This window comes from Osmerus eperlanus, chromosome 6 (assembly GCF_963692335.1).
Source record: "Osmerus eperlanus chromosome 6, fOsmEpe2.1, whole genome shotgun sequence".
In the NCBI taxonomy this organism is placed as follows: Eukaryota; Metazoa; Chordata; class Actinopteri; order Osmeriformes; family Osmeridae; genus Osmerus; species Osmerus eperlanus.
The window spans coordinates 1,219,367-1,244,771 of NC_085023.1; the positions used below are offsets into that span (position 1 = coordinate 1,219,367).

Genomic DNA, 25,405 nt, shown 5'->3' on the forward strand with positions numbered 1-25,405 from the left:
GTGTGTAAGTGTGTGTGTGTTTAGGGGTTGAAAGGGTCCACAACCAAATCCTGTAATCCTTTCATCTGATCAAAGTAACAAAAAGCTTTTAAATTATTTAATGGAAATGTTCCTATTTGCCAATACCAGGCAATTGTGAAATGGATGTCTGTGTGTGTGTTTGGTAAAAAGCCAAAAGATCTCAAATGGATTTTCCTGACAGTCTCAGTGTGCAGCAGATAGACAAGGCAGCTACTGCCAGTAAGTCTCCACCTTCCTCCAGCAACACAAGTCCCTAATGGGTCATAATGTGTAACAGGCCACCATAAACACTGTGCAGGTATTTATCTGTTTATCATCGTCTACCCTGCAGGTATGACATTGACCCACTGGACTGGGCATGAGGTGTCATTGACGCAACTGACCCCACCGAGGCAGCACTGAGACAGCGCTGAGGCAACTGACCCCACCGAGGCAGCACTGAGACAGCGCTGAGGCAACTGACCCCACCGAGGCAGCACTGAGACAGCACTGAGGCAACTGACCCCACCGAGGCAGCACTGAGACAGCGCTGAGGCAACTGACCCCACAAAGCAGCACTGAGTCAGATGACCCCACAGAGGCAGTACTGAGGCAGCTGACCCCACGAAGCAGCACTGAGGCAAATTACCCCCACCCAGACAGCACTGAGGCAGCTGACCCCACCCAGACAGCACTGAGGCAGCTGACCCCACGAGACAGCACTGAGGCAGCTGACCTCACCGAGGCAGCACTGAGGCAGCTGACCCCACCCAGACAGCACCGAGGCAGCACTGAGGCAGCTGACCGCACTGAGGCAGCTGACCCCACCGAGGCAGCACTGAGGCAGGACCAATTCAACGTACATGCAGTACGTCTGTATCTGAGATCCCCCCACTCAGTCTATTTATCCTGCACCTCCACCCCCTCCCATGCCAGAATTATAATAATAATAACCATGATGATGTTCCTCGTCTCCATCTGTGAGCACAAGCACATGACAGGGGAACAGTAGACCTACATTACAAACCTTCAACAATCATAATAATAATATCACTAAGTACCTGCCTGCTGACAAACATGCTCCAATGTTTTACTGTGATTGCATGACAACGTGACAGAGGGGGGAAGAAGGGGAGAGAGTGTGTATGTGAGAAAGAGAGAGGGAGACAGAAAGAAGGGATAGAGGGAGGGGGAGAAGGAGAGGATGGAGGAGGGAGGGGGAGAAGGAAAGGATGGAGGGGGAGAAGGAGAGGATGGAGGAGGGAGGGAGGGGGAGAAGGAAAGGATGGAGGAGGGAGGGAGGGGGAGAAGGAAAGGATGGAGGAGGGAGGGAGGGGGGGAGAAGGAGAGGATGGAGGAGGGAGGGAGGGGGAGAAGGAGAGGATGGAGGAGGGAGGGAAGGAGGGGGAGAAGGAGAGGATGGAGGAGGGAGGGAGGGCAGAGGTGGAGGGTAGGCGGTGACAGATACTGGATCTCTGCGCTTGAATTTCGCCAACATAATCAACAGCGCTGTGAGTCATGCGCTTTTGCATGCTAAGAGATTTGTAATGTTGGCTGCAATGCAAATATCCCCAATAAATCACCCAGCTGCTTCTCCCCTTCAGCTGGGTGAGCAGAGACCACAGGCAGAGCGTGTTCTTACAAGGCCGGGGTCTGCTGCGTGTCAACATCACCTCATTACCGCACACATCCACCCAGCCTTCTGGACAAGGCCTCACAGCAAGCACAGGCTCTGCTTCTAACCAGTTAGCTCACGCTCTGTTGAAGATGACGACAATAGGCAGCTTAGACATGTTCATGCTCATTACTGTCATATTTAGCACTCGTTTTATATTAGCCTAGTAAAGGATCAACCATTTGTTAGCTTCAGTTGGCATCCCAACACGTTACAAAACAAAGACAATTCTCATTCAAAACCGAACTATGAGACGTCCACTATAGATGAACTAGGGATGTCCACTATAGACGAACTAGGGATGTCCACTATAGATGAACTGGGGATGTCCACTATAGACGAACTAGGGATGTCCACTATAGACGAACTAGGGATGTCCACTATAGACGAACTAGGGATGTCCACTATAGACGAACTAGGGATATCCACTATAGATGAACTAGGGATGTCCGCTATATTTAATTTTCCGTTATACCGTTGCTGCGGTATGAGCGTTTTTTGTTTTTTTTCCTCTTTTTTCAAAGACGGAAAGTGCAGGAATCTACGACGGCGTATTAGGGCCAGTTTAGGTAAAACATTTTATTTATTTTTTATGGAGCAGGAGGAGGGGGTTAATATTCAGAGAAAAAGTCGTAAATTTGCTAGAACAAAGAGAGATTTCTGCGGAGTTGATACTTGTCTCGAGTTATATTTTTACTGTTGATTGTTTTTCTACAGGTACACTCTTGCACTTTTTGAGTTTCATGTTGTTTAATTGTGACTTGTTTAACTGCATGCTCTTATGGTTCTTCCCTTTGGCACTTATTTGGTTTTTCACAATGTATGCTTCATGTTTTGGTTGCTCGCAATGTTTGGGGCTATCTCGTTGTTATGATCAGTGACCTATGCACTTTTGTAAAGCTCTCTCGTGGAAGTCGCTTTGGATAAAAGCGTCTGATAAATGCATAAATGTAAATGTAACATGGTATGGTAATCTCACGCCAAACTTTTGATAAAACTTGAGTCCTGCTACTAAATTTCTGCGATTTAGTACAAAAATAAGGGCCTACATTTAGCTGGTTTCACGTATATACTTGTATTTAAGTCTTCCACCGTCTGTGTGTGTATAAGTTCAATTAAAACAATAATTATGTATTATCCTTTTTAGTAAAAAAAAAAACAACGTATAGAACTATGTAACTTGACATGTTTACTACTGTACAAACAATTTTATATGTTCCTTAAAAAATAAATATATTTTGTTAAACAAAATATAGGCTGTAATTGCAATAGTACTGTGATACTTTGAAACCATGGTATTTTTTCTCAAGGTTATCATATTCGCTCCTGGCTGGTAGGGTTCCATTTACCTTTCCTGCCTGGAGGGACAGAGGTGTTCATGTTTTGGGTGATATTTTTGATGACAGTGGCCTTCGTTCTTTTGATGACTTATGTAAATCATATAATCTGCCTGGCTTCTCTTTTTTTTGTACCTTCAATTGAGGTCCTCTATGAAGGCCTATGGAGTTCCCTGGAACAGAAAACTTGTGCCCCATCCTCTGTTTAATATCTTAAGAAAAGCAATCCGAAGGGTATAGTGTCCTTACTGTATTCCAAATTGTTATTATCTTCCTACACTTTTCTTGCTGTACAAAGTATTTGGTTGGGGGACCTGGATCAAAGGGATGGCACCATACAATGGGACAAAGTGTGGGGTTCAATTGTAGAATCATCTAAGAACCCTGACCACCAACAAATTCATATGAACTACATACATAGAACCTACCTGACCCCAAGAAAACGCCATGCAATGAAGATCTCTACCTCTTCAGTATGTGATTTGTGCACTGTTGGGCAGGTGGGAACATTCATGCATATGTACTGGCACTATGATCTGGTGACTCATTTCTGGAAGATGGTGACATCAATACTATCTGAATTGTTAGGGATGGTCTTACCTTGCACCCCCACAGCAATACTTTTGAATATTTTTCAATTTCCAAAAGCAGAAAAAAAATAGCCTTAGCTGGGTTGACTGCTGCTAAAAAGATCCTAGCTCAACGCTGGCTTCCACCACATACATTGACTCGATCACAATGGCTGAACACATTTCTTGATTTAATAGTTTCTGAAATTTCTGTTTCCAGAATGCATGGTGCCTGCGAGACAACAATAGCAACATGGTCTAGATTATATACAAAACTAAGTTCTTTTTTCTAAGAATATTATTATTATTATTACTAGTTTTACTGTGACTATAATTGCCATGGAAGTTCTAATTCTGATCAGTTTGTACTTATTTATTTATTTTATTGTTTTTTATTTTTATTTTGTATTATTTTGTTTTTGATGTATTTATTTATTTTACTATATATAATATGTTACCTGGCATCAAACTATATATGTCTGAATTGTGAACGGACGGGGGAGGGAGGGTGGGTCGCCACGGGCTGTGTTATGTGTTGTGTGTTTTGTATTGTTTTGTTTGTTGCTGAAAACTTGAAAAGGAAAATAAATATTTGATTTAAAAAAATAAAAAGGTTATTATACTGTCAAAATCTGATATCGGCCCATGCCTACTGTCCACTGTAGATGAACTATAAGCAACTGTTACAGCATTACTATGATATTAAACTAGCCTGCCTGAGAACACGGCTCAGAAGGAGTACACAGGTAACAGTACCAAGGGATTTATAGTGCAATGTTCCTGTAGTGACTACTTAGTCTAGTGAAGAGTAAACATGACAGGATTGTCCAAATGTGTTTATGTGCATTTATTATTGTGTATGTGAATGTGTCTGTGTGTGTGTGTGTTTCACTGTGCTCATCCCTGTATCAGTTGATGATGTAACCATAATGTTCAACATCCAGCCAGCGTGAGAAGACCTTGTGCAGCAGCTCATTCCTATGTCAAACACAATCAGTTGCTGTGTGTGTGTGTGTGTGTGTGTGTGTGCCTGTTAGCGTGTCAGTTCACAGGGACTAATCCAGGCAGAGGTATTCATGACTCACATAACGAGAGAGAGGTAGAGAGAGAGAGAGGTAGAGAGAGAGAGGTAGAGAGAGAGAGGCAGAGAGAGAGAGTACAGTACAACTGCTGTTCCTGGACCCAGTGAGAAGAGGCTTGACTCAGACATACGTCATTGATTTAGCTTTTATATCCAAAGCTAAATTGTAATTCTAACTTCACTGAGGCGGACTGTTTGAAAGCGCCGGAAATAAGAACGTTTCTTTTGACATCAAGTTTAGGCTGTGGCATTGAAGACAACGACGCACCACACAAGCTTGCGTTTAAATACATTATTTAATGTGACATTACTTACTGTACATGCAAGTCTTGATTTGCTTAAATGTAACCAACATGTGCTGCTAGTACACCACGGCACGATACGATATTCCTGTGCAACAGCACATCTATGCATGTTGTATCCATGCGTCGTTGCTAACGTGTGCTGACGTTGTGACGTAGGCTAGCACTGAGTTCACTTTGTTGACACAAGGCACTTTTTGCCACAAAAACTTAATTTCAGCCCAAACCGTGTAACGGAATGCAACTCAATCACTACCAAGACGAAACTTGACACTGACGTTGTCTATGTAGTCCAAATATTGACAGATCCTTAGGGGTGGAAAAATAGATAGAGAGAGAACAAAGGCTGTGCTGTCGCCGAAGGCTTGAGCACAACCAATGAGAATCCCAATGGGTGCTGCCTGGCCCGCAAATATAATGGTGCAGAAATATCAACATAAGTGCAACATCAAATTTGTGTATGTGCAGTCTCTTGGCAAACACGGGATCTCATATCCAACATGCAGAGAAGGGGCACATTCACAGGTACTGTGGGGTAGACTAGGTCTCTGTGGTGTAGACTAGGTCTCTGTGGAAGGCTACATAGACTGCCTCAACGACTGAGAAACAGCTGTCATGGTCAGGGCAGCACATGACTCCAGAGAGATCAAGGAAACAGCTCAGCGATCCATGATGTGATGAACTACTTTCTATTTGCACTTTCTGTATGTCGCTTTGAATAAGACCATCTGTTAAGCTCTCCTACGTCCTCCTGTTCTCCCTACTCCCTCTCTCCTCTTCTTTCCCCTCTCCTCCTCTCTTCCACCTCCTCTCTTCCTCCTCTATGGGCTCCTCCTCTCACGTGTCCAGTACCAGGGCTGCTCTACTCCAGACTGAGCAGTAGTACCAGGGCTGCTCTGAGAGATGCCTGTAGTTAACGTGGCATGAAATAAAGTCTACCTGACACACAGAACATATCCCTGCACACACACAGGCACCTGCAGACACACACACACACAATACCCAGTTATCCCTGCACACACAAACACACACAATACCCAGCTATCCCTGTACACACACAGGCACCTGCAGACACACACACAATATCCAGACACACAATATCCAGCTATCCCTGCAAACACATATGCACACACAGACACACACACAATATCCAGACACACAATATCCAGATATCCCTGCACACACACAGGCACAGGCAGCAACACACACAGAGCATATCCAGCTACTCCTGCAGCTGTGACACCAGACACCAGCATGACCCACACCACACACACACCGCCATCTACATACACACACACACACACACACACCACCATCTACAGCTCTCCCTGCAGCTGTGATCAGCATGACTCATAACTCTGCACATCTGGCCTTGGGAGACTGACAGACACCAACCCCTCCAACCATCTACACACACAATATCTACACACATACAAACACCATCTACACACACCATCACCCTTCGAACCATCTACACACACACACACCATCACCCCCAACCAGACACCACACCTAGGGTCTCCACAGCATTCCAGATCTCTGCTGAATCACAAGGCACCCCCTGCAGCTCCACGTGAAGATGCAGTTTGACACTGAGCAAGAGCAGAACACTGACACGACTCATCCGGACTCATCCAGCCTCGCCTTCGGTCGCCACACTCTGTTCCTGCCACAGCCAGTGTTTATCAATGGAAACTCATTTAAAAAGGCAAGTCATTGGAGATGAAGATCTACATAGGTCAAGCCGTCCCAGGTGTGGTCTCCTCCCAGTCAGAGAGACACCTGCCTGCCGTTAATGAGCCCGGTAGGAGCGCCTCATTATCCTCACAAACAACCATGACGACATCCGCAGCCAGCGCGAGCTGATTGCGCTTTAATTCAACCGGGATCCAAGTTAACTGCGTCGGTACGGGCAGAGAAGAAACACGGAGACGAAGTAGCTGCAACTTAAATTTGTTATATTATCCTTCTGTTGCTAGCTACTTGTGTTTCTCTGTTTGACTGGTGCGGGTTTGACTAAGGCTACGTGTTTATGTGATATGGACGCAGATGGAGTTTGTCGTCTTACCTTCGCTGCAGTCCTTGCCTTGGAACCCGGTGTGAGTGCAGTCGCAGGTCAGTTCGTCGTTGACCACACTGCAGACCCCTCCGTTTAAACACGCGCTGGCTTTTCCGCAAAGCTCATTAAAAATTCCCGCGCTGTTTAGCATCAAGGCCTCAGTGTTGTTCACTTTGATGTCCGTTATCCACCCGGTAAAAGGCACCTGGTCCTTCACAGAGGCCGAAGTTAGGCGTAAAGCCACAGAGCGTAATTCCGGCGGTATTCCCCCTAGAAACAAGTGGCTGAAGACGACCATATCCCTTCTTTTCGACTTCACTTCCACCCATTTGACCTCCTTATCCACTATGAGAGTCGTGTTCTTAAAATGTCTCCTGATTGTTACCGCGTGCCACTGGCTGTCGTTGATTGCGGTGTCAGTGAGGACGGTGGCCGGTTCGGCGCAGAATATAGAAAACCTGAGACTGAGTTTACCATTGTGTATTAGAAGTTCTAAAAAGTCACAGAATCCCTCGTCATCGAAGTAAACTAACAGCCCGTGAGAGCTCTTGGTTTTCATGTTGAAACTCATCTCGCTCTCGCAGCATGCGTTCCACATCGGGAACCGGGCCCACTGGCCCTCGGCCCCGGTGAACTCCAGGCTGGTGCTCAAATCCACCGTGCACAACACGAGCAGGCCTACCCATACTACATGGGCTCCGTGCATCATTGCCAAAACCATGATGTGAACGAGTTCTATCAAGAAAAATACCGCTGAACCTGTCTCGAGCCAGACGCTTCACTGCAGGAGGACGCGAGGGGCCGCGCTGTGGTAGACTGACTGCCCGTCGAGGAAGGAAGGAGAGAGCTGGCTCATAGCAGGCCTGGGTTTCTTCTCTTAACAAGTTTGCATAACGGCACACTAGGCCTTCACTAACGTCCAGGGGAAAACAGCATCGCTACATAGCCTGTTGCCCCTGTTCTGCAATCCTGAAGCAAATTAAATTGAGTGAAGTTCCTCCGAAATACAATTTATCTCCACACAATCCATGTAACAAGAAAAAAAAAAAACAATAACGGTGATTTTAGACATCCATCTCCATTTCGTTCAATTTCCTGACAGTGCCGTTGTCCTCGGTCTGCGCATGCCAAGCCAGAGTGCTGGGTCTGGCCGATGTGACGGGAGCAGTAATCAGCACATCCGTGCCAGCGGGGAGCTGCAAGCCGCGGGCAGCTCACCTGACATCCTCCGAGAAGGAGCAAAAAAAATCTACAAATGGAACCAAAATGATTGACAAACCCAGTAGTAAAATGTTCAGCTCCCAATCCAAAAACTCACAGCATAGGTCTAATGGTCTTCTGATCTGTAAAATAAACATATATTTGATGAGCAATGAAATTACATGCGATTAACCAGGTTCGTCTAATCGAAAAATAAGGACCTTAGGATCTTAATCCCTGACAGGTGAGTTACACACCCGGAGTGTCAAAAGGCTGACATGGTTTACACTCTTAAACCATCTAATTCTATTTTAATTTCAAATATTATCAAACACATTGGTTACTGGGTTCGTGAGACCCGTTTTAACGTGGATTTAATCATTCCTGCTCCGGGGAAGGTGAGCCCCGCATTTAGAGACAGAGCGCGGCTGTTACAGGCTACATTGTTTTCCAGATTATTCGTGACCGTTTTCACAAAAACGAGGGAGTACAAACTTTTATAATCTACAAATAAAACACTAGCCTGTAATGATCGTATGCAACTGCACACCCTGAATTATTAAGAACGTTTTTTAATAAAGAGACCATTGCACTGTTAAAATGATCACTTTCTAATCTCCATGTACACTGACCTAGCGGACCGCTCGCCTCTCCCAGAGCCCTCAGTCGCGGTTGTTTTTCTGACGTTGGAAAAGCAACTATCTCGTTTAATTCAGAAACCTGACAACCTATCACACCTGCACATTCTATAAACCAGAACGTTTTTCCGAGCCTCCAATATTCTGAGTTTCAAGCATGATTCCGAAACAGAGAGATATTGTGGATCCTTATTGGGACGCTTTCATTTGAAATAGGGTTATACAGAACCATCTTCCTGGAGCATCTATTAATTACTTTCAAGATTAACAAACAAAACACAACATTTTACCCTCTCTTCGGGAACAGGAGTCCGAGAGAATTCGTACTAATCTACCTGACAGAGGCACGCCGAGGTAAATAGCACAGGCTGCTTTAACATTTTAAAAGTAGGCTAAATTGTAAGCAAATAAAGTTTTCAACATTTTCCATTACCGACATGGTTAACGGACTGAGGTTTGCGTCATTAACGCTAAAGTCTCTCTGTAAAAGCACAATCCTAATTGTTTTGTGGATTTCACTTGTAAGTACAGATGCACTCCCTTTCTAAACGGAGAGATGATGTTTATGGTTGAAGCAAACCTATTGACGTACATTTAGCCCCCCGTTATGTCCAGGTTGATTAAGCAAACTATTAAAATCAGTCACCAAGATTAAAACCTAGTCTACTGAATTTATCTGTCATGTATACATAAACCTGTAGTCAGACCCAGCTCGTGACGTTCCATCGGTAAGCAAGAGTACATGTTGTCTGCCGACGCTGTAGCCCCATTCCTACCGTCTATTTTGCAGACCCTCCGTTAGAACCTTCCTTCGGTATCCCGGTGATGCTTACCGGAGAGAAAGAGACGGCTCCCGCTCTCCCCATCGAAACTAGATATTTCCTACAGTCTAGCTGTAAACTGAGATGTAAAGATATTTTACCTTAAATATTCTGTCGGCAGTACTTTGATCCACAGAAACGATGTGCATTTGACAATGTGGTAAAGCGGGAAAAAATACGTTATTTTCGCGGGAGGACAGGTGCGGAGTGGCTCCCCGCTGCGCTTCAACCAGCGACTGGAGAAGGCAGAGACATGGGGTCACGTGCCTCCGTTTGCCGTCTACCGGGGAGGGGAGGGGCGGTGCGCTGCGGTACCTCGGACAGCGACGCGGTTTGCTACATATTCAAACATAATATGCACCCGCGGCATACCAATGAGACGGCACATTCTAATACGGAACATCACAACTTATGTAGATTGATGAATAGGCCTACTCCACGGTACACGCGCAGGCTGTACACTGGGGATGTGGGAATTATGTTGGTCTCTTTAGGTAACGGAGACAGCGACCGGAGAGGAGGGCAGACACCGGTGCAGTTTAGAATCACGGAAGGAGAGGTGGGGCGGGGACTCTCACGCACTCGTTTCCACCGTGAACGCCATCCCAAGTTCGGGCTGTTGAATGTGTTCCTCTCCTATGGACGTGTTGTTGTCGCCTTGATGCAAATATGTAGGCCTCTCAGGCTAAAAACCAAGCCCAACTGACAAACTGCTTTATGCAGGGACCGATGTCTCCATATAATGTCACCCTCCACAGAAAAAAACACAAGGCTTACTGGTTGGATATTATATGCTGACCGTGCGCCCCCCCCCCCCCACACACACACACGTAAATGAAAGCCAGACAGATCTCCCCCGCCTCACACCTCATCCTCGAAGCCCCTGATTGGTGTCTCTCCTCATTCCCGTCCAATCAATCTCTCCGTCGAGCCAGGGCTGGGGAGCCAATGTGTTTGACGTGACCAATGACCCTGCAGCTCGCAACGTGATCACAGCCAGCAGATGGCATGGCTGTCAGAGGAGACTGAAGACTACTAACCTGGCCCTTCCATACCAGGGAAGGGGGAGGAGGAGGAAGAGGAGAAGGAAGAAGAGGGAGGAGGGGAGGAGAGAGGAGTGAAGAGGAGAGGAGTGGAGTGGAGTGGAGTGGAGTGGAGAGGAGAGGAGAGGAGAGGAGAGGAGAGGAGTGGAGAGGAGTGGAGTGGAAAGGAGTGGAGAGGAGAGGAGTGAAGGGGAGGGGAGGAGGGGAGAAGTGAGTAGAGAAGAGAGGACTGAAGGGGAGGGGAGGAGGGGAGAAGGGAGTGGAGTGGAGAGAACAGAAGAGGGGAGGAGGGGAGAGAGAGAGATAGCTCTCTGAAGATTAATGTCCTGGAGACGCCCTCCAAGGTTCAGTTGTGAGTGGAGAGAGGGCTCCCTCTCTCTCTCTCTCTCTCTCTCTCTCTCTCTCTCTCTCTCTCTCTCTCTCTCCCTCTCTCTCTCTCTCTCTCTCTCTCCCTCTCTCTCTCTCCCTCTCTCTCTCTCTCTCTCTCTCTCTCTCTCTCTCTCTCTCTCTCTCTCTCTCTCTCTCTCTCTCTCCCTCTCTCTCTCTCTCCCTCTCTCTCTCTCTCTCTCTCTCTCTCTCTCTCTCTCTCTCTCTCTCTCTCTCTCTCTCTCTCTCTCTCTCTCTCTCCCTCTCTCTCTCTCTCTCTCTCTCTCTCTCTCTCTCTCTCTCTCTCTCTCTCTCTCTCTCTCTCTCTCTCTCTCTCTCTCTCCCTCTCTCTCTCTCTCCCCCTCTCTCTCTCTCTCTCTCTCTCTCTCTCTCTCTCTCTCTCTCTCTCCCTCTCTCTCTCTCTCTCTCTCTCTCTCCCTCTCTCTCTCTCTCTCATCCCTCTCTCTCTCTCTCTCCCTCTCTCTCTCTCTCTCTCTCTCTCTCTCTCTCTCTCTCTCTCTCTCTCTCTCTCTCTCTCTCTCTCTCTCTCACCCCTCCTCCCTGAATATGTCCATCCATTGTGTATTTCTGTAGCTTCAGAGCCTACTTGCTGATCAGAAAACGTACATTTTTCCAGCTTTGTTTTTGGCTTTGACCATCGAAATATTGTTGGATGCACTTCTGATCCTTGATATTATGCTGTATTTTCTACATCCACTATTTCTATGTTGCTTTGGCTCTGCGTCTGTTGAAATGAATACAAAGTAAAATTATGAATGTCCATTCAGCTGCACAGACAAGGCTGAGCAGACTGTAGCATCAGCCCCTCTCAGCTCAGCCTGTCTGGGAGCTGTCCTGTCAGCACCCTCCTCCAGCACCACGGACAGCTCCTATACACACCGACTTCATGCAATGTAACACAAGCAAAAATAACTTCATCTTATTCGTCTTCATCTCTGATACGTATTATTAAGAGGCCTGTTCCATCAGCAAGGTAAAGGGTTGTATGATCAGGCATGTACATTATGTAAATCCGTGATATCACAGACTCATGACTACAGTGCAGATTACAGCACAGTGCCTGTTTTATGTGTTTGTGTGTTTGTGTGTGTGTTGACCTGAAGCAGGTTGGGGTTGTTGTGTGTGCGTGTGCATGTGTTTTTGTGGTGGTTGTCAGTGTTTTTGTGTGTGTTTGTGTGTGTGCATGCACTGTGGATGCATGTCTAAGGACTCCTGGAATGTTCTATAGTGTGAAAAGAGAAGAGACACAAGGAGGGAGAGGAGAGACACAAGGAGGGAGAGGAGAGACACAAGGAGGGAGAGGAGAAGAGAGGAGAGACACAAGGAGGGAGGAGAAGAGAGGAGAGACACAAGGAGGGAGAGGAGAAGAGAGGAGAGACACAAGGAGGGAGAGGAGAAGAGAGGAGAGACACAAGGAGGGAGAGGAGAAGAGAGGAGAGACACAAGGAGGGAGAGGAGAAGAGAGGAGAGACACAAGGAGGGAGTGGAGAAGAGAGGAGAGACACAAGGAGGTCGAGGAGAAGAGAGGAGAGACACAAGGAGGGAGGAGAACAGAGGAGAGACACAAGGAGGGAGAGGAGAAGAGAGGAGAGACACAAGGAGGGAGAGGACAGGAAAGAGGGAAGTAAGGGAGAGGAGGAGTTGCCCAAAGGAGAGGAGAAGGGACAGAGAGGAGGGTGTTCACATCTAGAACCTGTCCCACAGCAGGGCTCCAGTGAGACAGAGAGGAGCAGGTCTGAGACCGGCTCACATGTGAGTCAGGAGGTCCTTCTGCTGATATTGACATCTGCATAATAACTCCATGGGGGGTGCATGGAAGATACATTAACAAGCAGAACAATCCCATTAAAACCTATTAAACCACCTTACCTCAGTATCTGATTGCACTATGTTTACCACTCACGCTGCTCATTCTTATTCTTATTTTTATATATATATTATTTTTTATTTAAATTGTTGTATTCTTATATTGTTTAGTTCTTAGAAATAGTTAAACTTTTGTACTTTTACTTAATTTAAGGTTCGTATATGTTTAGTGTTTTGCACCTCCCTGCCACAGTAAATTCCGTGTTTGTATAACATACATGGCGAATAAACTGAATTCTGATTCTGATTCTGAAAACCTGCATCTCCAGCCCCCTCACCAAACAGGTTGGAACAGATTGCTTTGGAGCTCATTGACACGGAGGCCAGGCTGGGATATATTGACTGTATTGATCTCCCTTCCTGGAGTTCCACACGCTGGTGTCAGTAGACCGTTTGCTTCAGCCAGAACACTAATAACGCTCCCTCAACACCTGGAAAAGCAAACGAGGAAATGGTGATTGGTTCACATCTTGATAGCAACCAATACATATAAAGGTTTGACGGTAATATGAAATTAATCCGACATCTGTGGGCGTCGCAAGACTGTAATAATCACAACAAATCATTAAGCCGTACCCTGACTAATGATTGGATGGGCTACCTGTCTGTCTACCTACCTGCCTACGAGCACTCTGCCCCTGCACTCAATGCTTGTTACTGTAGTTTTGTGGGAGTGGCTTTGAAGGGACGGGGTGGGATATTATGGTTTGAATTGTTTGGAATTTAAGCTAAAATAGCTATCTTTGCACAACTTGCCTACACAACCTTTAAGCAGTCTAGCTCTAAACTGTTTATCAGACTAAGTAAATATTGTTGTCAGTCTAGTTGTTATGCTGTTTTTATGTTTAACATTTGACATCATATTCATTTAGCGGATACTTTCATCGAAAGAGATATACAAATGGTGAATACAAACACGGTGAATAGTAATAATAAATCTCAGCTACCAGGCATGGTGAACAATAATAACATCTCAGCTACCAGGCATGGTGAACAATAATAACATCTCAGCTACCAGGCATGGTGAATAATAATAACATCTCAGCTACCAGGCATGGTGAATAATAATAACATCTCAACTAGCGGGCATGGTGAATAATAATAACATCTAAACTCCAATACTGCGAAGTACAATATAACAAAGTCGAAAGTGCAAGATATCAGTCTATTCTTTCTGTCTAACAGACTAACTATAACCTGGTTATCAGACTAAACATAATTTGATTATCAGTGTGGTTATCAGACTAGCTATAACCTAGTTATCAGTTTGACAGACTGATTATTCAGTTAGTGTAGTTATCAGACATCAATCTAGATTATTAGTTTAAAGGTCAGATGAAATCCTTCGCAGACAGTAGCTGTAGCTACACTGGTTCAATTAATAAAGTCCACGCAACGTACAAATGTTCCTTTAGGTTTATTTAGTATTTCTAGTTTATTTAGGTTTCTTTATCAGCAACAGTAGCTTGCAGCAGCTAGCAGCAGCTAGCAGGAGAAGCAGCAGCAGCTATCTAGCTGGAGTAGAAGCTATCAGGAGCAACAACAGGAGAAGCAGCAGTAGCATGAGCTAGCAGGAACAGCAACTAGCAGTAGCATGAGCTAGCAGGACCAGCAGCTACCAGGAGCAGTAGCTAATAGGAACAGCAGCTAGCAGTAGCTAGCAGTAGCATGAGCTAGCAGGAACAGCTGCTAGCAGGAGCAGTAGCTAGCAGTAGCATGAGCTCGCAGGAACAGCAGCTAGCAGAAGCAATAGCTAATAGGAACAGCAGCTAGCAGTAGCAGTAGCTAGCAGTAGCAGGAGCTAGCAGGAACAGCAGCTAGCAGGAGCAGTAGCTAGCAGTACCATGAGTTAGCAGGAACAGCAGCTAGCAGTAGCAGTAACAGGAGCAGTAGCAGGAGCATCAACTACATGATACTTCTGTGTAGGTTGAATGTGGCTTTGCACAAGTATCTAAATATCTTATTCTGCCCCAGGCTGTTCCTTCTGATGCACACCCCCCTCACCCCCCCCCCTCCACCAACACACAAATACGTCCCTCCCTCCTCCTTCTGCATTCTCCCTGCAGACGCAGGTCACATGATAGCCTCCCCAGGCAAGGCGAAGACCCAGAACACAGGAACAGCAGGGAATCTTCTTCTGAGAGGACAGGGTCAGAGGATCATGGCTGGTCGTCTCAGGGAATACAATACGCTCACTCTCACAAACATGAAACATTGATTTTCCTCTCTCACGTCCTCTCTCTAACGTCCTCTCTCAAAGGTCCTCTCTCTCCCCCACTTTTTTCCTATCTCTCCCTCTTTCTCCCCCTCCCTCTTTCTGTCTCTCCCCCTCTCTCTCCCTCTCTCTCTTTCTTTCCCTCCCTCTCCCTCTCCCCCTCCCTCTTTCTCTCCCTCTCTCTCTCCCTCTTTCTCTCCCTTTCCCCCTCTCTCTCTCTCTCTCTCTCTCTCTCTCTCTCTCTCTCTCTCTCTCTCCCTCTCTCTCTCCCTCTTTGTCTCTCTCTCTCCCTGAATCTGCACTATTCATGAGCAGTAGGATAAGATCAGCTTGGGGACCTTCACCACTATGTGTAAATAAACATGCAAGCAACCATCTAAGTGTGTGTGTGTCTGCATAGGTGCATGTGTGTGTGTCTGCATAGGTGTTTGTGTAGATAAAACAGAGAGAGGCGAGTATGTGTCGGTGTGTGAGACAAAAGTATAGGTAGTGTGAGTGTGTGTGTGAGAGACAGAGAGAAATGTAGAGTGTGTGTGTGTGTGGGTGAGAGAGACAGTGGGAAAGGTAAAGTTGTGTGTGTGAGACAGAGAGAAAGGTGTGTGGGTGTAATTGCTCCTCACTTCTGATTAATTATTTATTCGGACCAGAATCCTAGGTACATCAAACCTTGACCTTGGCGTACAGGAAGTGGACGTACAGGAAGTGGACACGCACCCTGGGTAGACATGTGGTTCCCTCTGCTGCTGCTGTGATCTGCATGCTGGACGCTAATGCTACTTAGCTGTCACGCATGCTGGAAGCTAGGCCTAGCTAACTGTCGTTGCATGCTGGAAGCTAAGCCTAGCTAACTGTCGTTGCATGCTGGAAGCTAAGCCTAGCTAACTGTCGTTGCATGCCGGAAGCTAACGCTGGCTAATTGTCACCCCATGCTGGAAGCTAACGCTAGCTAACTGTTGCTGCATTCTGGAATCAACGGGTGTCTCATCACCTCCTCATCTCGATGTAACCCTCTCACTACTTCCAAGATTCAGTCAAACAAGCCTTTTCTTTACACACCGCTCAATCTACACAACCTCTCCCCACCGTGTCTTTGTCACCAATGTATCACTCACTGCTAAAATCACACTGGGTAGTTGCACTAGTAAAGTGCCCCTGACAGGCGGGCAGCAGGCTGCAGCTACAGCTACCCCCAGAGAGGGTGCAGAGCAGAAAGTCTGGGACTGGCTGACCGAGGAGCAGACCTGGGATGAGACATGTATGAAGTGATTTGGTAGTTTTAGTGTATTTTGAATGTGAAATTAACTGCTGTGCCGAGGTGAAAGTTGGTTAGGAGAACTGTGTGAAAAGTTTTGAAAAAGTGACCTAAGTATTGAGAAATGTGTCCTAGCGATTGTAAAAAACTGTAAACAGCTTCAGCACAGCCAGTCATCCCCTCCACGGTCCTCCAGTCGTCCCCTCCACGGTCCTCAAGTCGTCCCCTTCACAGTCCTCCAGTCGTCCCCTCCACGGTCCTCAAGTCGTCCCCTTCACAGTCCTCCAGTCGTCCCCTCCACGGCCCTCCAGTCGTCCCCTCCACGGTCCTCCAGTCGTCCCCTCCACGGTCCTCTAGTCGTCCCCTCCACGGTCCTCCAGTCGTCCCCTCCACGGTCTGTCCAGTCGTCCCCTCCACGGTCTGTCCAGTCGTCCCCTCCACGGCCCTCCAGTCGTCCCCTCCACGGTCCTCCAGTCGTCCCCTCCACGGGCTGTCCAGTCCCCTCCACGGGCTGTCCAGTCCCCTCCACGGACTGTCCTACCCTGGAAGAAGAACCATTTAGAGCTCATCTGCAGCACCTGTGACAATGCATGATAATAATGTAACTAATACTCATTTGAGAACATGCTGGTGGGAAATGATAGAGAGTGAGGATGAGGGAGAGAGAGAGAAAGAGAGAGAGGATGAGGGAGAGAAAGAAAGAGATAAAAAGGATGAGGGAGAGAGAGAGAGAGAGAGAGAGAGAGAGAGAGAGAGAGAGAGAGAGAGAGAGAGAGAGAGAGAGAAAGAGAGAAAGAGAAAAAAAGAGTATATGTATGTGTGCATGTGTGAGTGTGTGTGTGTGTGCAGCTCAGGAACAGCAGAGAGCCAGTCAGCTGTCTGACAGTCTGATTAATGACCAACAAGCTTAACTGTTCTCCTCTCATAGATCTGCTGTCCTTCACTTCATTAAACAGTTTGATCCACAACTACTGGGATCCTGCATGCTGGAGACACACACACACACACACAGTCAAACACACATACACACACACAGGAGCTCCAACAGACCCACATTGTGTGATGCTGAGAACAGCCAGATGTATGTTTGGAAGTTGAAGGGCTCTTCCCTCTGTTGCTCGAGAACTTCCCTTTCAGAGGCAGTCTGGAACAGTCTGGAACAGTCTGCTGTTCTAGTCTCTACGTGTAGTTTTCCCTGGTGTTCTAGCCGTCCCTGGTCGTTCAACAGGCTCCACGCAGCTCCAGGGCTGAGCAGGCTGTTGAGGCTGTGGGGGCTGTGGAGGCTGTGGAGGCTATGGGGGCTGTGGGGGCTGTGGGGGCTGTGGGGGCTGAGGGGGCTGAGGGGGCTGTGGGGGCTGAGGGGGTTGTGGAGGCTGAGGGGGCTGTGGAGGCTGAGGGGGCTGTGGGGGCTGAGGGGGCTGTGGGGGCTGTGGGGGCTGAGGGGGCTGAGGGGGCTGTGGGGGCTGAGGGGGCTGTGGGGGCTGAGGGGGCTGAGGGGGCTGAGGGGGCTGTGGGGGCTGTGGAGGCTGAGGGGGCTGTGGGGGCTGAGGGGGCTGAGGGGGCTGTGGGGGCTGAGGGGGCTGAGGGGGCTGAGGGGGCTGAGGGGGTTGTGGAGGCTGAGGGGGCTGAGGGGTCTGTGGAGGCTGAGGGGGCTGTGGAGGCTGAGGGGGCTGTGGGGGCTGTGGGGGCTGTGGGGGCTGTGGGGGCTGAGAGGGCTGAGGGGGCTGTGGGGGCTGAGGGGGCTGTGGGGGCTGAGGGGGCTGTGGAGGCTGAGGGGGCTGTGGGGGCTGAGGGGGCTGTGGAGGCTGAGGGGGCTGTGGGGGCTGAGGGGGCTGAGGGGGCTGTGGAGGCTGTGGGGGCTGAGGGGGCTGTGGGGGCTGTGGGGGCTGTGGGGGCTGAGGGGGCTGTGGGGGCTGTGGGGGCTGAGGGGGCTGTGGGGGCTGTGGGGGCTGTGGAGGCTGTGGGGGCTGTGGGGGCTGTGGAGGCTGTGGGGGCTGAGGGGGCTGTGGAGGCTGTGGGGGCTGAGGGGGCTGAGGGGGCTGAGGGGGCTGTGGGGGCTGAGGGGGCTGTGGGGGCTGAGGGGGCTGTGGAGGCTGAGGGGGCTGAGGGGGCTGAGGGGGCTGAGGGGACCCCAGTATGGTTTGCACCCTCCCCTTATTGTTTGGTAATCAGAATAACGTGTTCGACAAATGGAAAAGGCTATGCTGTCCCTCCCTCTCAGTCCTAAACTGACCCTTTAAGAACCAAGCCCCTCCTGACTGCCGCAGGAAATTACTTTTCTCATTTCTGGACCTGACAAAGACAGGATTTCAAGTGCACTCCATCATCTCTCCTTGTCACACACATTAAGACCCATTCTGTGTCCGGAAGGCTGTGTGCGTCAGCAGGACAGAGATGCTGTATGCGTGTGAGTGTGGGAGAGAGACTGAGAGGTACTAAAGTGGGGTATTGAGGGAAGAGAAGAGAAACAGAGGTGCAAAAGACAGAGCAGTAACAGGAAGAGACAGAGCAGTAACAGGAAGAGACAGAGCAGTAACAGGAAGAGACAGAGCAGTAACAGGAAGTGTTGTTACACAATATTTTTATAATGATGTTTGGGATTCACACAGCTGTTGGTGTTGAGTGCTTCTGACTAACACAAGCACACACACACACACACACACACCTCCATGTACAGCCGTACTCACACACACACCTCACAAGGTAAAATACATTTTTGGACTGAGTTGAAACAATACGTTTAATATCAACACTTACACTCATAACATTTACATTGGTTTTTAAATGCAGGATAGGCACATTTTGTGAACCTAGACATTTTAGTTTGAGTTTAAAAGGATTCAAAGCAAAATATCCCAACCACTTCTCTTGGAATGGAGTCTAATCAGACTCCAAATGCTGTCCAATCATTAGTGCCGGTCCGACCTTAATGACTGGTAGTGTTTACCATCACAGCTGTCCCCTGTGTAACACCATCACAGCTGTCCCCTGTGTAACACCATCACAGCTGTCCCCTCAGTAACACCATCACAGCTGTCCCCTCAGTAACACCATCACAGCTGTCCTCTCAGTAACACCATCACAGCTGTCCTCTCAGTAACACCATCACAGCTGTCCTCTCAGTAACACCACCACAGCTGTCTTCTCAGTAACACCATCACAGCTGTCCCCTCAGTAACACCACCACAGCTGTCCCCTGTGTAACACCATCACAGCTGTCCCCTCAGTAACACCATCACAGCTGTCCCCTCAGTAACACCATCACAGCTGTCCTCTCAGTAACACCATCACAGCTGTCCCCTCAATAACACCATCACAGCTGTCCTCTCAGTAACACCATCACAGCTGTCCTCTCAGTAACACCATCACAGCTGTCCTCTCAGTAACACCACCACAGCTGTCTTCTCAGTAACACCATCACAGCTGTCCCCTGTGTAACACCATCACAGCTGTCCCCTGTGTAACACCACCACAGCTGTCCCCTCAGTAACACCATCACAGCTGTCCCCTCAGTAACACCACCACAGCTGTCTTCTCAGTAACACCATCACAGCTGTCCCCTCAGTAACACCACCACAGCTGTCCCCTGTGAAACACCATCACAGCTGTCCCCTCAGTAACACCATCACAGCTGTCCCCTCAGTAACACCATCACAGCTGTCCTCTCAGTAACACCATCACAGCTGTCCCCTCAATAACACCATCACAGCTGTCCTCTCAGTAACACCATCACAGCTGTCCTCTCAGTAACACCATCACAGCTGTCCTCTCAGTAACACCACCACAGCTGTCTTCTCAGTAACACCATCACAGCTGTCCCCTGTGTAACACCATCACAGCTGTCCCCTGTGTAACACCACCACAGCTGTCCCCTCAGTAACACCATCACAGCTGTCCCCTCAGTAACACCACCACAGCTGTCCTCTCAGTAACACCACCACAGCTGTCCCCTCAGTAACACCATCACAGCTGTCCTCTCAGTAACACCATCACAGCTGCCCTCTCAGTAACACCACCACAGCTGTCCCCTCAGTAACACCACCACAGCTGTCCCCTCAGTAACACCATCACAGCTGTCCTCTCAGTAACACCATCACAGCTGTCCCCTGTGTAACACCATCACAGCTGTCCCCTGTGTAACACCATCACAGCTGTCCCCTCAGTAACACTATCACATCTGTCCCCTCAGTAACACCATCACAGCTGTCCTCTCAGTAACACCACCACAGCTGTCCCCTCAGTAACACCACCACAGCTGTCCCCTCAGTAACACCATCACAGCTGTCCCCTGTGTAACACCACCACAGCTGTCCTCTCGGTAACACCATCACAGCTGTCCCCTGTGTAACACCATCACAGCTGTCCCCTCAGTAACACCATCACAGCTGTCCTCTCAGTAACACCATCACAGCTGCCCTCTCAGTAACACCACCACAGCTGTCCCCTCAGTAACACCATCACAGCTGTCCTCTCAGTAACACCATCACAGCTGTCCCCTCAGTAACACCATCACAGCTGTCCCCTGTGTAACACCATCACAGCTGTCCCCCGTGTAACACCACCACAGCTGTCCCCTGTGTAACACCATCACAGCTGTCCTCTCAGTAACACCACCACAGCTGTCCCCTCAGTAACACCATCACAGCTGTCCTCTCAGTAACACCATCACAGCTGTCCTCTCAGTAACACTACCACAGCTGTCCTCTCAGTAACACCATCACAGCTGTCCCCTCAGTAACACCATCACAGCTGTCCTCTCAGTAACACCACCACAGCTGTCCTCTCAGTAACACCACCACATCTGTCCCCTCAGTGGGTGGGTCGTATTTATACTGAAGAGTGAGTATTTAATTCTAACCAACCCCAACACGGAAACAGTGTGGAATACAAGACAGTGAGTCACACAAACATGTGAGTTTAGGATGAGTCCCCTACAACAGAGTGAGACACCTCCAAACAGGTGAGTTTAGGATGAGTCCCCTACAACAGAGTGAGACACCTCCAAACATGTGAGTTTAGGATGAGTCCCCTACAACAGAGTGAGACACCTCCAAACATGTGAGTTTAGGATGAGTCCCCTACAACAGAGTGAGACACCTCCAAACATGTGAGTTTAGGATGAGTCCCCTACAACAGAGTGAGACACCTCCAAACATGTGAGTTTAGGATGAGTCCCCCACAACAGAGTGAGACACCTCCAAACATGTGAGTTTAGGATGAGTCCCCCACAACAGAGTGAGACACCTCCAAACATGTGAGTTTAGGATGAGTCCCCCACAACAGAGTGAGACACCTCCAAACATGTGAGTTTAGGATGAGTCCCCCACAACAGAGTGAGACACCTCCAAACATGTGAGTTTAGGATGAGTCCCCTACAACAGAGTGAGACACCTCCAAACATGTGAGTTTAGGATGAGTCCCCTACAACAGAGTGAGACACCTCCAAACATGTGAGTTTAGGATGAGTCCCCTACAACAGAGTGAGACACCTCCAAACATGTGAGTTTAGGATGAGTCCCCTACAACAGAGTGAGACACCTCCAAACATGTGAGTTTAGGATGAGTCCCCTACAACAGAGTGAGACACCTCCAAACATGTGAGTTTAGGATGAGTCCCCTACAACAGAGTGAGACACCTCCAAACATGTGAGTTTAGGATGAGTCCCCCACAACAGAGTGAGACACCTCCAAACATGTGAGTTTAGGATGAGTCCCCCACAACAGAGTGAGACACCTCCAAACATGTGAGTTTAGGATGAGTCCCCCACAACAGAGTGAGACACCTCCAAACATGTGAGTTTAGGATGAGTCCCCCACAACAGAGTGAGACACCTCCAAACATGTGAGTTTAGGATGAGTCCCCCACAACAGAGTGAGACACCTCCAAACATGTGAGTTTAGGATGAGTCCCCCACAACAGAGTGAGACACCTCCAAACATGTGAGTTTAGGATGAGTCCCCCACAACAGAGTGAGACACCTCCAAACATGTGAGTTTAGGATGAGTCCCCCACAACAGAGTGAGACACCTCCAAACATGTGAGTTTAGGATGAGTCCCCTACAACAGAGTGAGACACCTCCAAACATGTGAGTTTAGGATGAGTCCCCTACAACAGAGTGAGACACCTCCAAACATGTGAGTTTAGGATGAGTCCCCTACAACAGAGTGAGACACCTCCAAACAGGTGAGTTTAGGATGAGTCCCCTACAACAGAGTGAGACACCTCCAAACAGGTGAGTTTAGGATGAGTCCCCTACAACAGAGTGAGACACCTCCAAACAGGTGAGTTTAGGATGAGTCCCCTACAACAGAGTGAGACACCTCCAAACATGTGAGTTTAGGATGAGTCCCCTACAACAGAGTGAGACACCTCCAAACATGTGAGTTTAGGATGAGTCCCCTACAACAGAGTGAGACACCTCCAAACATGTGAGTTTAGGATGAGTCCCCTACAACAGAGTGAGACACCTCCAAACATGTGAGTTTAGGATGAGTCCCCTACAACAGAGTGAGACACCTCCAAACATGTGAGTTTAGGATGAGTCCCCTACAACAGAGTGAGACACCTCCAAACATGTGAGTTTAGGATGAGTCCCCTACAACAGAGTGAGACACCTCCAAACATGTGAGTTTAGGATGAGTCCCCTACAACAGAGTGAGACACCTCCAAACATGTGAGTTTAGGATGAGTCCCCTACAACAGAGTGAGACACCTCCAAACAGGTGAGTTTAGGATGAGTCCCCTACAACAGAGTGAGACACCTCCAAACATGTGAGTTTAGGATGAGTCCCCTACAACAGAGTGAGACACCTCCAAACATGTGAGTTTAGGATGAGTCCCCTACAACAGAGTGAGACACCTCCAAACATGTGAGTTTAGGATGAGTCCCCTACAACAGAGTGAGACACCTCCAAACATGTGAGTTTAGGATGAGTCCCCTACAACAGAGTGAGACACCTCCAAACATGTGAGTTTAGGATGAGTCCCCTACAACAGAGTGAGACACCTCCAAACATGTGAGTTTAGGATGAGTCCCCTACAACAGAGTGAGACACCTCCAAACATGTGAGTTTAGGATGAGTCCCCTACAACAGAGTGAGACACCTCCAAACATGTGAGTTTAGGATGAGTCCCCTACAACAGAGTGAGACACCTCCAAACATGTGAGTTTAGGATGAGTCCCCTACAACAGAGTGAGACACCTCCAAACATGTGAGTTTAGGATGAGTCCCCTACAACAGAGTGAGACACCTCCAAACATGTGAGTTTAGGATGAGTCCCCTACAACAGAGTGAGACACCTCCAAACAGGTGAGTTTAGGATGAGTCCCCTACAACAGAGTGAGACACCTCCAAACATGTGAGTTTAGGATGAGTCCCCTACAACAGAGTGAGACACCTCCAAACATGTGAGTTTAGGATGAGTCCCCTACAACAGAGTGAGACACCTCCAAACATGTGAGTTTAGGATGAGTCCCCTACAACAGAGTGAGACACCTCCAAACATGTGAGTTTAGGATGAGTCCCCTACAACAGAGTGAGACACCTCCAAACATGTGAGTTTAGGATGAGTCCCCTACAACAGAGTGAGACACCTCCAAACAGGTGAGTTTAGGATGAGTCCCCTACAACAGAGTGAGACACCTCCAAACAGGTGAGTTTAGGATGAGTCCCCTACAACAGAGTGAGACACCTCCAAACAGGTGAGTTTAGGATGAGTCCCCTACAACAGAGTGAGACACCTCCAAACATGTGAGTTTAGGATGAGTCCCCTACAACAGAGTGAGACACCTCCAAACATGTGAGTTTAGGATGAGTCCCCTACAACAGAGTGAGACACCTCCAAACATGTGAGTTTAGGATGAGTCCCCTACAACAGAGTGAGACACCTCCAAACATGTGAGTTTAGGATGAGTCCCCTACAACAGAGTGAGACACCTCCAAACATGTGAGTTTAGGATGAGTCCCCTACAACAGAGTGAGACACCTCCAAACATGTGAGTTTAGGATGAGTCCCCTACAACAGAGTGAGACACCTCCAAACATGTGAGTTTAGGATGAGTCCCCTACAACAGAGTGAGACACCTCCAAACATGTGAGTTTAGGATGAGTCCCCTACAACAGAGTGAGACACCTCCAAACATGTGAGTTTAGGATGAGTCCCCTACAACAGAGTGAGACACCTCCAAACATGTGAGTTTAGGATGAGTCCCCTACAACAGAGTGAGACACCTCCAAACATGTGAGTTTAGGATGAGTCCCCTACAACAGAGTGAGACACCTCCAAACAGGTGAGTTTAGGATGAGTCCCCTACAACAGAGTGAGACACCTCCAAACATGTGAGTTTAGGATGAGTCCCCTACAACAGAGTGAGACACCTCCAAACATGTGAGTTTAGGATGAGTCCCCTACAACAGAGTGAGACACCTCCAAACATGTGAGTTTAGGATGAGTCCCCTACAACAGAGTGAGACACCTCCAAACATGTGAGTTTAGGATGAGTCCCCTACAACAGAGTGAGACACCTCCAAACATGTGAGTTTAGGATGAGTCCCCTACAACAGAGTGAGACACCTCCAAACATGTGAGTTTAGGATGAGTCCCCTACAACAGAGTGAGACACCTCCAAACATGTGAGTTTAGGATGAGTCCCCTACAACAGAGTGAGACACCTCCAAACATGTGAGTTTAGGATGAGTCCCCTACAACAGAGTGAGACACCTCCAAACATGTGAGTTTAGGATGAGTCCCCTACAACAGAGTGAGACACCTCCAAACATGTGAGTTTAGGATGAGTCCCCTACAACAGAGTGAGACACCTCCAAACATGTGAGTTTAGGATGAGTCCCCTACAACAGAGTGAGACACCTCCAAACAGGTGAGTTTAGGATGAGTCCCCTACAACAGAGTGAGACACCTCCAAACATGTGAGTTTAGGATGAGTCCCCTACAACAGAG

The 25,405-nt window shown here is 48.1% G+C and overlaps 1 protein-coding gene across 13 annotated transcripts in view; it reads right to left on the reverse strand.

Annotated features, from left to right (window-relative positions):
* Nucleotides 1-9,913, reverse strand: part of LOC134021842 (neurexin-1a) — a 242,827-nt gene extending 232,914 nt beyond the window's left edge. For all 13 annotated transcript variants that reach the window (XM_062462916.1, XM_062462914.1, XM_062462913.1 and 10 more), the window contains exons 1-2: nt 9,784-9,913; nt 7,033-8,366 (exon numbers count right to left, since the gene is read on the reverse strand). In XM_062462916.1, coding sequence (XP_062318900.1) covers nt 7,033-7,744 — 712 coding nt within the window. In that variant the 5' untranslated portion in view covers nt 7,745-8,366; nt 9,784-9,913. The remainder of the gene's footprint in view (nt 1-7,032; nt 8,367-9,783) is intronic.
* Nucleotides 9,914-25,405: the final 15,492 nt, after the last annotated feature.